This window comes from Hemicordylus capensis, chromosome 4, assembly GCF_027244095.1.
Source record: "Hemicordylus capensis ecotype Gifberg chromosome 4, rHemCap1.1.pri, whole genome shotgun sequence".
NCBI lineage: Eukaryota > Metazoa > Chordata > Lepidosauria > Squamata > Cordylidae > Hemicordylus > Hemicordylus capensis.
Window position 1 is genome coordinate 320,834,588 of NC_069660.1, and position 12,378 is coordinate 320,846,965.

General features: G+C 49.1%; 1 protein-coding gene across 1 annotated transcript in view; it reads left to right on the plus strand.

Moving 5' to 3' along the window:
* Window positions 1-12,378, plus strand: part of BOP1 (BOP1 ribosomal biogenesis factor) — a 92,366-nt gene that overhangs the window by 5,607 nt on the left and 74,381 nt on the right. The window contains exon 3 of the mRNA XM_053244695.1: window positions 9,489-9,605. Coding sequence (XP_053100670.1) covers window positions 9,489-9,605 — 117 coding nt within the window. The remainder of the gene's footprint in view (window positions 1-9,488; window positions 9,606-12,378) is intronic.

Below are 12,378 nucleotides of genomic sequence, written 5' to 3' on the forward strand. Positions count from 1 at the left end.
ACACCTGAAAACCCATCTTTTCACCCAAGCTTTCTCAGCTTCCTAAATTTTGGGGGCTTTAATATCTGGTTTATTTTAAAATTAAAAACCCAATTTCAGGATTTTAATTACTGTAATTGTTTAATTGTTGTTTTAAAATGCTTTTAAATTGTTAACTGTTATATTGTGTTTAATCTGTTTTAGATCTTTACTGTTTTAGTGGTTTGTTTTAATTGTAAACCGCCCTGAGCCATTTTGGAAGGGCGGTATACAAATCAAATAAATAACAACAACAACTGAACCCGGGGAAAGAAATTGTACATTCACTTGATGACAATACTTCTGAGACTATTTTCCCATCATGGTTCCCATAAGAATAGTATAGAGAAAACATTTGTGTGCATGCATATGTGTGTGTACTGTAAACAGAATAAATTCCCACGACTGTGCAGTAATCCAACCTCCTGAATGAATGTTTCCCTTGTGTTGACTACAGGCAGTCCTCAATTTAAGAAATTCCGAGTTAAGGCAAATGGCACAAGATGTTGGTAAACTGCCTTCTTGTTTCAGCTTTGAACGAGAGGGGAGACTCTGCTAGATGGTTGCTGGTGCCTGGGCTAGTGGAGGAGGAGGCGGCAACAAGGGTGGCTCAGGCTCGCATCATCGGCAGCTACTTCTGAAGCTGCGAAGGGATGGACTGATTTGCCCACTAGTACTGCTGCTGCCCCTTTGGCTCCTCCCCCAGGCTCAGTTACAGTGCTGGTGCAGCCTGTTCCCAGCTCCCACGCGGCTTCCTGCCCACTTTCCTTCCTTGCCTGTCTAACCATTGCCCAGGAGGAGGAGATGAAGGCAAGCTACCCAGTCACCTCCCTTCCTTCCATGGAAAAGTGAGAGAGAACCAGAAAGAGAATGGGTGGCAAAGTGTTTCTGTTCTCTATCATCAGTGTCTCTGCTGCATGCTGATCCAACACCAGCTTTGGGAGCAATAGAAAAGCATTGGGTATCCGGTAAGCCTTGATTCAGAACCAAACCCTCATCTATGACATGGTTTCTTAGAGGAAAAATGGTTCCGAGTTAAGACTTTTTGACATAGTTTTCAGGTCCCAATTGTGCCATAGGTCTGAGGACTGCCTGTAAATATTAAGAGCTCTTAAATAATTGGGAACTTTTTACCCAGAGGAAGGATATGCTGTGGGGAATTTCCCCTTGGATGTTAACCATATGGATACTTGAAAGTAGATCTGGAGGTTGCTTTGTTTCTTCCATGGTAAACCAGTTGAGGATAACCAGTTTAGGATGGTTTGTCTTCAGTTTTGCTTTCTTGTAGTAATAGGAGCTCATTCAAAAATGTGGAACATGCTACATATTGGCAAAGATTTCAAGCAACCTCAGAAAAGTCACATTTAGATTAGAAGAGAACAAGGCAACCAATGAATGTACCATTTAAATGCTGCCCTGAACACTTCAGACTAGGGATGTGCCCGAATTTTATTCGGTGCCGGCAGGGATGATACTTTAAGGGCGGGGGAGGGTGTACTCACTCCTCCCGCCACATTCCCCCCCCCCAGCGCTCCGTTATTTTTAAGCCCCTCGGGGCGGTAGCATTCCTCCCTGCCGCCCCGTTTCCCTCATCAGCCGGAAGTAGTGACCACGTTTGCGCCCATTGCGTGTGTGTGCAACGGGCACACACGCGGTCACTACTTCTGGCCAATGAGGGAAATGGGGAGGCAGGGAGGAACGCTGCCACCCCGAGGGGCTTAAAATAATAGAGCACCGGCGGGGGAAATGCAGCGGGAGGGATGAGTACACCCTCCCCTGCCCTTAAAGTACAACCCCCACCGGCTCCGAAACACACACACCCCAGCTGAAATGTTTCGGAGGCCTTTATAATGGCCTCCGAAACGTTTTGGGCTCAATCCTGCTTCAGACTGAATTAACCCCTTGTTAGGAACAGATGAAAGCAAGGGGCAGGTTAGCTTTATTTCCTCCATGATTTCAGAAAAAAACGAATAGGCCTCCCACATAGAGTAAGCAGTTGTGATGTGATCTGTGCCCTGAGCCTTTCAGAGGGCTGAGATGATAATCCCAGAAATCAAATGTGCATATCTGTCCTCCTCACTTGTTAGAGACAGCAGAACTTAAATTGGGAAGAGAAAGCTTAAAAGATTCCACCTTTAGGGAAGAGGTGAACCTTGGATTCAGAACTCAGTTTTATTTTCGGGGAGTTGGTTAGAATAAATTTGAAATCTCTTAGTACAGGCATCCTGAGCTATCTTCATTCGTTTCCAGTTCAGAAACACAATTCTTCTGAGAATTGCTGAGGCAGAGGAGAAGAAAGCACGTGCTCCCACTGCTTGGGGATGTTGTGCAGGAGCAAGATTTAACTGTAGTTTTGCCTGATGTCCGAGCCAGCCAGTTGACTTGATGTTTGCATGGTAACTGGGTCTGTGGATGCTCAAGACAGCTCCAGGAGTGGCCATAAAGCAAAGGGTTCTAGCTGCTCATCTTCTAGCTGAGTATAGAGTTCCTTATGTCACTTGATAGTGATGCTGGCAGCCAGTCTGCCCTGCAGCTCCCTTTCACCCCATCCCCTAGGGCTGCTAAAGGAAGTCATGGGGTAGCACAGACAGAAGCAACCTTCAGGCCTGAAGACATAGGAAGCTGCCATATACTGAGTGAGACTATGGGTCTGTCTAGCTCAGTATTGTCTTCACAGACTGGCAGTGGCTTCTCCAAGGTTGCAGGCAGGAACCTCTCGCAGCCCTATCTTGGAGATGCTGCCAGAGAGGGAACTTGGAACCTTCTTCTGCTCTTCCCAGAGTGGCGGCTCCATCCCCTGAGGGGAATATCTTACAGTACTCACATGTGGTCTCCCATTCAAATGCAACCAGGGTGGACCCTGCTTAGCTAAGGGGACAAGTCATGTTTGCTTCCACGAGACCAGCTCTCCTCTGGACAGAGAAGACAGAGAAGCCGTTGCCATTGTCATGTGCTCAAATGTCAGCCCTTCCACAAGGGCACTTTCTCTTGCAGCTGGGCCTGTCTTTCTTCCCTTGTGACTTCTGGACCCGCTTGCTTTCTCAGTTGGAGGTTGGCTCTCTGCAGATTTCTGAAGGTGGCCCCCCCGCCCACCCTGTGGTGACGGGGAGGTGGGATAGATCATGTGCACTTTCTAAAGTGTGCATTGCCTGCCATTGGGCTGTTTTGCTTTCTCATGAAGCTGGGGAATAGTCTTTGGCAGTCAAATAGTTGAAGTGGCACAAAGGAGGGTAGAAACTCTTCTTCCCTTGGGTATCATATCTGAGGTTGGGAAGGCATGATTCCCCTGGTGAACCTGGCTGTTGAGCAGTTCTGAAGTGTGTCTTTCCCTTTTACTAGGTAGAGAAGTCGGTTCTGTGGGCCCCCTGTTGTAGTCTTTTCCTCCCTGGGATGCCCTGATAGTTGACCTGGGAGCTTTCCCTGCTGTCGGTGAACCAGCCGTCAATGACTAGATAGCCTCTCAGCCCAGCTGCCTTCTGTGCTCTGGCTCTAATGCTCTGCAGCTGAGCTGAGTGTGCACAGACAGCTGCATGTGGGGTGTGGCGTTGCTCTCCTCCTTCTCCCACCACCACGCTCTCTTCTCTTTGGCTTGACTTTAGGCAGTAAGTTTTGACTGTGTTGAGAGCCTGACGCGGAGTGCCTTGTAAATAATAATAATAGTAAAAGAATTATGCAAGGCCTCTCTGCTTCTGTCATCAGTCTTATTCATCAGGGCTTGGCAGTCAGTCAACCTGGCAGGGATTCTGGGGAGCTTTAGTGTGAAGAATGGAATAGACAACTGACGACCAGCAACGGAGCTCACAAGCCCCAGTGAGTGCTGCAGTTCTGCTGCTTGCTCTAAAGCCTGCCTGGGATTCTAAAGACCTTGTTAGTGTCTCCTGGGTCAAGGCAAAGACTGGACAAGCCTTTCTTCCCGAGCATAATTCTGGCAACAGCCTGCTGCTGGTTCTAATCTGGGGAGGAGGGTGGGCTGAGAGTGGACCCCACCCTGACTGGTGACAGTAAAATGCCTCTGGAAACGGCGGGGTGGGTAGTAAGGTGAGATGCTTAGCCCTGGGCTTGCCTGAGGAGCATTTGATTCAGCCGTCACTTGCTGCGTTCTGAAGGCTTTGGGAGGGTCGTGGCAATTTTTAATACATTGGTTTCTGCTGAAGTTCTGTGTTCTTTAGAGTAAAGTGTGTCATCGAGTCAGTGTTGACTCCTAGCGCCCACAGAGCCCTGTGGTTGTCTTTGGTAGAATCCAGGAGGGGTTTGCCATTGCCTCCTTCCGCACAGCACGAGATGATGCCTTCTTTCAGCATCTTCCTATATTGCTGCTGCTTAATATACCGTAGTTGTTTCCCATAGTCTGGGAAACATACCAATGGGGATTCGAACTGGCAACCTCTGGCTTGCTAATCAAGTCATTTCCCAGCTCCGCCATTAGGTGGCTACTCTGTGCTGTTTGCAGCAACAAACAGGCAAACAGGAACAAAAATAATGGCACCCAAGCAGTGTTCCCTCTAGCAGGGATTCCCAGCTATTGTTGACTGCAATTCCCATAATCCCCAAGCAAAGGCTGTTGCAGCTGGGGATGCTGGGAGTTGTAGTCAACAACATCTGGGAATCCCTGCTAGAAGGAACAGTGCACCCAAGGCAAGGCAGCTGCAGCTTCTGGCAGGCTCTCACAAGTGGTGGTCAGCTTCCGCCTCTAGAGTCAATGTGATATAGCGAAATGCAGGGTTAGGGAGATCTGAGTGCGAATCTTTCTCAGCTGTGAAGCTCATTCAGGTGCCCTTGGGTTAGCCTCACTCTGGGTTTAAGCTACCTTGCAGAGTAGTTATGAAGAGAAGGGGGGTGGGGGTGGGGGGGCATACTTCCCTGGGGGAAGGGATTTGGATTTTAAAATAATTTGCCCTGAAAAGGAGGAGGGACTTGGCCTCATCTAGACTTCAAGACATGCCAGGAGCTGGGAAGGGGGCAGCTTGCCGCCTCTTGGCATCTGCAAGGAGGGAGCCTGGCAGTCATGCATAGTCCCAAGGGTGACTCTCTGCAACTCCTGCCCAGAGGAGGCTGACCTATGTCTCCTCAGAGCTGTTTTGGATGGAAACCGCCCAGAGCCATTTTTGGAAGGTCGGTCTACAAATCAGATAAATGAATAAATAATCCAGAAGTCTGTTCAAGGCATTCCAAAGTGCCAGAGAGTGAGTGAGAGGGTTTAATAGGCAGCAGTAGGGTTAGTGTTGCATTCTGTTTGATCCCTTGGGAAATAGGGAGCTAAAAATTAGCTTAAATGTATCTGACTGTGAGGAGCAAAAGCTGATACTCCTTGGTTTGTTCAGAGGCACATTCAGGATTGCATGGGCTTGGCGTGAAGCCACCTTTGTTCACATAGAGTAAATAATTTGGGGGTTATCCAGCAAAGTGGGTTGATTGATGACATCCATTAGAAATCTGGTGTAGAAGTCACCTCAGCGATGCACTCACTAGGCAGTTTTCTCACTAGCTGAACTATGGGCAGGAGAGGACTCTTCTGAGGACTGGCCTGTGCTTGAAATGCGTTGAATGTTCAGAAAAAAACACAGTATAAATGTCAAGCTGTATTTTCACATGGAGTGACAACGTTCACTAGTTTAGATGGCTTTTAAAAGGGACTAGATCCAATTCAGAGGAGGAGATGTCTCTCGGCGACTCTTAGTTGTGACAGGCCAGTGGAACCTCCATGTTCAGAGGAAGTATATCTTAGAATGCCAGATACATAGGAGTGCTGTGAGAATGGCCATCACTTTTGTGCCCTGCTTGTGAGCTTCCCAGAGGCATCTGGCCGGCCGCTGGAGAGGCAGGATGCTGGGCTAGACAAGCCAGCATCCTGCCAGATCTTGCAAGGCAGTTCTGATGCTGTGGGTTTTTCCAGCACTGTGATGGGTGTTTTTGGCCTCCCTGGAAAAGATCTCCTCTGCCTGTCCTGGGGCTGGTTCTAGAGTATGACCTCCTCTCTCACCCATTCGGTTCCAGGTGTGGCTCACCTTGTTATCTCCTAGCGAGCAAGCCTCACCATTTAAAAGTAGAGAGCCTCCTGTGAGTTTTCTAGGAGGGTCAGTACAAGCATGATTAAGGTCTTGGCCGAGACAAAGGACTCTCTGCAGGATGGCCAAGAGCCAGGGAAGAGGCTGGTCTCCACTGGACTGGCTGGTGGCTGTGCTGGCCCTGCACTCTTGCGGAAAAGACTGCTTGCTGCTGATGCAGTGAGTCCTCAGCACCAGCCAGTGTTCCTCCGGTGGCCACAGCATTGCTGAGTCAGCAGACACAGGCACAGCAGCCTGACCTCCTTGCCCTGGAAGCCCCTGCTGCTGCTGCTGCAATTACTCCTTCCGATTGCTTTTCCTGGCCGCCTTTCCCCCTTCTCGTGTTGGGTTTTGTTGTTTTTTTTGGTGTTGCATGCTGCCCTCTGGTGGCCTCCTTGCCCAGCTTCCTGCAGCAGACTCGGCTCTGGCAGCCAGGCTCTGGCGTGTAGCCTGAAGGCCTCTGCCGCCTTTGGAGGGACAGTGCTTGCTGCATCACTGGCCTTTGGATGGAGACTGTGTCCTCTTCTGGAAAAGCAAAGAGCATCATTTCCAGCGCCTCCATTTTAAAGGTGAAGTCTTAAGGGATGTGTTGTGTCTACCAGTTTTTCGGAATGTTGCTCCAAGCCGAGGTGGTGACAGTAGCTGTTGTGTGACCTTCCTGTCTGAATCTGTCACATAAATGTGGCTTGTCCAGGTGAACTTCTGGACTCCTTTGCAGTATGAGCACACAGATTCAGCTGTCTTGCAATAAAGTCATCTTGAGAAGCAACTCAGGTTTCTGTCTCTGAAAGGTAGGGATGAGGCACTGGCCCTGCCTCAGCTGGCCGAGATGCTTCTGCGGATGGATGTGGATGCAGAAAGGGGACTTGGTGCCTCTGTGGCACAACCTGGCTACCTAGGATGGCTTGTGATACCTTTGACCCATTTCCGCAGCATGGGGCTCTGCTCCAAACCCATGGACTGTTGGGGAAGCACGGAAATGGGGGAGGGCGGGAGGGAGAGTCAGACAAAATCCTTTTGGTGCCAAAAGCCTGGGAAAAAACTTACCTCCGAGCTCCTTTTTTCAAAGACTTTAATAAAGGCTTTGTTTTTGCTGTAATCCCATCTTTTAGTTGGCCCTATCCTTGCTAGGCCCCCCACCCCACTTTCTCCTTTTGGCCAGGAGGGTGGAAGTGGATAGGGGGGCGGCACAAAGGGCTGTGTTGGTGGGTTGCTCACAACAGAAGGTGATCACACTGTACAGACTTGACTACTCTCAGGAGGGGTGTTTTGTAGGGCTGCTTTTCTGATCATTCCGTCAAATCCTCCGGTAAATCCCACACCAGGCTGGGTCCCCTCTGAGCGGGGGAAGAGGGTGAATCGCTTTTCCAGGGAAGGATGTGCCGTTTTACTTGTGCCTGCTCCCGTACGCCAGGCCAATGCGTAGGCGCAGTCTGGAACACCAGGCCGGGGGCTGGAATCTGGCAGGCTGGCCAGGGCTGGAATCCTAGTGCGGAGCATTTTCTGCCCTGAGCCCGGGGTGAACAGAAGAACCCAAGGAAAGCTCTGCTGGATTCGGAGCAAGAGTTTGTCTTGTCCAGCATTTGTTTCCCACAGAGGTCAGCCAGATGCTTCTGGAAAGACCCAAGCAGGACATGAAGGCAACAGCCCATCTTGCTCCTGGTATTTGGAGGGAGATTATAGCTGAACATGGAGGTTCTATACAGTTACTGTGGTGAGCAGCTGTTGCTTCTAAGGTATTGAATGAAACTTGACTCCTACCTACTCAAGGGAGTAGCCATCCCCTCAACCTATGGTAGTGAATACATTGTGCGTTCTGTGAAGTACTTCTTAATTTTCTCTATCCTGAATCATCTGCAAATTAATTTCATTGGGTGGCCCAGAGTTTTAAGTATTATGAGGAAGGGATAAAAATCCACATTTCAGTTTGCAGCCATGGATCAGTGAGATTTTTTTGGCCCACAGAAGGGGAATTGGCTGTGCTTTTAATACTGCATGCAGTGAAGTCTTCTGGGCTTGATGGTTCTCCATACAGGGGAGGAGAAGGAAGATGTTGTGGTGCTGGTTGTGTACAGTTAGCATGTGTTGTACCTGGTGTTACGCACCACACACTTCGGTTGTCAGATGCACAAGTGCCAAGCTCTCCAAGTGACCTGCCTAGAAGCAGAATAATAATAATAATAATAATAATAATAATAATAATAATAATAATAATAATAATAATTCAATTTCTATACCGCCCTTCCAAAAATGGCTCGGGGCGGTTTACAAAGATAATGCGGTCAAGTGTACTATGATAGTCCTGTGGGATGTGACTTTCTGTGGGTCAAGGAAGAACAGAACTTTTTAACAGGAGAAAAAAGGACAAGTTCTGTTTCCAAGGAGAAGTCCTGACCATCATGCATCAAGCAGCCTATAATAGTTTGGGTTGACGGTCAAATATTACTTATTTATTGGATTTATAGCCTGCTCTGTCCCCTGGGCTTAAGAGTAGGTTACAACAATTTTTCCAGATACACACGCTTCTGTCCTCATGCCACTTTAACATATAGCCTTGATCCCGGCCGAAAGCCAGGAGAAGAGGAGAACAATAACCCCTTCCAGTGTCCCGTCTGCCAGGTAAGGCTCCACAGATGTTGGCTGGCCCTGCTCTCCACCCACGGTGGGAGCATGTGGTCTTAACTGTGATGTCAGGCTGATCTTTTGAGGTGCTCCAGGTGTCTCTGAGGACCAGTCCAAGAGCAAAGCCAGCCCTGTCCTCCTCCCCAGCTCTGTGCTACTTGTGAGGGCAGAGCCTTGATCTTCTAGCTGCTCTGAAGTTTCTCTGAGGCTTAGTGCAACATCTGGGAGATTTCCCACCCTCTGCCAGGCTCCAAAGAAGAGTGGAAATCTTGCCAGAATAAACAAGCCTGCTTGCAAAAGAAAACACACACAGCATCCAGAACAAAGATGGCATTAGTCTTGATGCCCAACCTTTGTTTCTCAAGGTTGCAGAAAATGACTGTGCGTGGACAGTGAACTGCTAACATGAATACAAACAGCCAGATATTTGTTATCCCCCACAAGTGCCCTGTCCATACCTCCTCCATGTGTATTAGCTTCTGGTGGGCATTTTTTGCTGTTTCACTGCTTGATCGTGGACAGCATTCTAGCAGAGCAGTCCTGCAAGAACTAATGCTTTGTGGAGTGGTGTTTCCACTGTGTGCCAAGACCCTGCTGGGCATCTGGACTGGGTTGCAAGTGGCAAGGCTCAGAAGCCCTAGTTTCAGGCATGACTCCAAGGGCCAGCAGGTTCCGACCTTCCCAGTGTTCTGTGGTTGCCCCTGGCCACTCCACATTGTTTGCAGAGGTGTCCTGGGTACATGTGCACAATGCAGCCTCTTGCTGCCAGTGCAGGGTAACTCTTTCTGTTGCCTTGCCTTACAGGCTGGTGAGGTCTCAAAGAGGAAAGCACCATCATGCTATAAGAGCAAGCAGACAGGAGCAGAACCACAGAAACCATGTCTGGAGAATGAATATGTGGAAGACAGCTCTGATGAGGAGGTAAGACTGAGCGCTGTCCCTTGGATGATGGTGGCTGGCATGCCTGTGTAGTACTGAGCCCATCAAATTCTACAGGGCTTTCTGTGGAGAAGACAGAGTGGGGCGGGGAGGGGGAGCGAGGTTGGATCCCTGTCTCTCCCAAGAATTCCATCTCTGTGTGAGACTGTGTTTGGGTTTCTTTGCATGTGCGTCTTTTCACCCATTGCTGGGGTCCCAGGTTTATTATCTGAACAATGGATTGTGTGGTCAGGTTGGCATTTGCCCATTACTGGGGCCTCGCGAGAAAGAGAGAATCTGAATGTCAGAAGCTGCAGAGCTCAGGGTGAGGATGTGTGGTGTCTGCGTAGCCTTCTGGAGGCAATGGCCATTCACTGCTTTCTATGTAGGGCACAAAAAAATGGACCGTGGGGTATCCTTGGTACAGGAAAGTGAGAAATAGCTTGGGAAAAGGCACGATGGTGCAGTTCAGATGGTTTGCATCAGATTTGAGACGAGAGGCTGCCGCTCGCCCTCTCTTGGGTGAGATTTAAGAGGCTGCTGCTTTCTGGGCTGCTGTAAAAAACAAACAAAAAGTAAATAAAGAAAAAGATCTGATTGGTTGGAACACTGAGTTGGAAACATTTCCAACTTTATTTCCAGCCCAAATAAAGGCATGTGTGGTAAACTCAAGGCAGAGAAGCATCCAGAGTGCTGAAGAGAATGGAGTAGGCAGCATCACTGCAGAGAAGGGTCTGGAGGTGACAGTGGAGGACCGACTGAATATGAACTTTTGATGCGCTGCCTTGTCAGAGGCTCTTAGAACCATGGCTGCAGAAATCATTTTGTGCAAGAGAAAGTACATAACTGTGGGCAGTTTTGAGTTCTGGATTTCTAGAAGGATTTTGACCAACAAGAAAGAGTTCAGAGCCAAACAATGGAGACCTCAGAGAAAGGCCTAGAAAGAAAAGTGGAAAGCCTGGAGCAGTGTGTTTAGTTTGGAGGAAGAGCGAACAAGTAGAGGTAATGTCATATACCTAGATGACTGCTCTGAGCAGGTTGAAAGCCATTAAGAATAGACCAAGGAAGCATGAAGACCTCCGAATTTGAGGCTGTGGGGCAGAACGTGTTCCATGTTGACTGTGGTGGGCTTCAGTGTCACATGGAAAGAGGGACTGGCTAAGCTCTGGTCAGCAGCACATGAACTTGGCTGTTGCTGTTAGCTGAAGCAGCTCTCTAAGAAGTCATGCATAAAGAATGCGTAAAGCTTTAGGTTCTGCAAAATCTAATACTTTGTTGGCATCCTATGTTTAAAAAGGAAGGAGAGAGCCATCTTATCTCTTGTCTTGCGGCACTGTCCATCCTTTGTAACACAGTGGAATAGCTAGCTGAGTGCCTCTTTTGCAAGCAGGAGGCAAAGGGGGCTGGGGTATAGGCTCGAATGTCTAGCCTTTGGTTGCCAGGCCTCCTCATGGCACCTCCTAAGCCAGGGGTGGGCAGAGCTGGCCCTCCAGCTGTCGTCAGCCCTCAGATCCTTTTCCACCCCAAGGGCAGGAAAAAGCAGCTCCAGCAGCCTCTTCATCCCCCCCCCCCACCGCCCCTGCCCTCGGTCCTGTTGTATCTGTCACTCATCATTCCCAATCTCTTGACTGTATTTTAATACTGCCCTTCTTCTGAACACTCCAGGGCAGTTAACAAGAAGATAAAAGCAGTAATAAAACTTCAATTTTAAAAACTGCTAAAACGAAACACAGCTATGTTAAAAAGAGAGCTGTGTGGCCACTCATTGACGAAAGTACTACGCCTTCCCATGACAGCATCAGCCTTTGCCTGGCCTGCCTTCATCAGGCTTGAAGCACATCTACAATTTTGTGCAAGCTGACCCATCCTCATTCTGGCACCCAGTCCCAGAGATTGGCGGTTCCTTAGGTAGAGAACTTAAGCTAAGCATTCAAGGCTTCTTGAATGTTAGAGCTGGCTGGGTGGTTCACACATGCGAGTGTTGTACAAAAGGTAGTAAGTGTCCGAGGGACCAGGTTTCCATAGACTCTTGAATCCATGGTGCCTCCAGGGGACTCAAGACAGGGCACAGGGAAGTAAGTATCTTGGCTAGTGAGGCCCCTGAATTGGGATTTCTGAGTTGGTGGTCAAGTGGGAAAGGGCTGGGGCAGCGGGAGGCTTCTCTGTCTTCTACAGATTGCTAAAGAGGCTGCAATGGTTGTTTTTGGGAACCCAGAGCCAGGTGTCCTGTGTGCGGAAGGTGGGCAGACTGCGAGGGCTACTGAGGAGAAGGGAGAAGGAAACAGTCGTGAAGTCTTTGCACTAGTGGGCCAGAGTGTGTGGCGGGAGTTTTGGGAGCAGATGGGACTTTCATCCCATTTTTAGAAACCCAAAGTATCAACACTTTGGGGTTCTAAGCAGAACAGAACCATGGGAGATCAAGGGGCTGGATTTGGCGTCCAAGGGACTTTGCAGAATGAAGTCCCTGCCCACCCTTCAGGCCCAGCAAAGTCATGCTGTTGGGGCATCCACAGACTTGGAGCCCTCCTGGTTTGGAGTGGGAGCTGCAGCAGTGCTGGGTCTGGAATAGAGATTGAGAGCGTAATGAAATATATGGCCATAGAAAATGTACGCTTGTGTAACGTCTCAAGCATAACCCAGGGATGCAGTGCTTTCATGCCGAAATCCAAGGTCTCCCCCTCCCCAGCTGGTCCTGTTTCAGGGCCCCAGTGAGGGGGAGCACTGATTCAGAACCTGTTGACATCAGAGCGGCTTCCAATGGCTTTGTTCCTGCCTC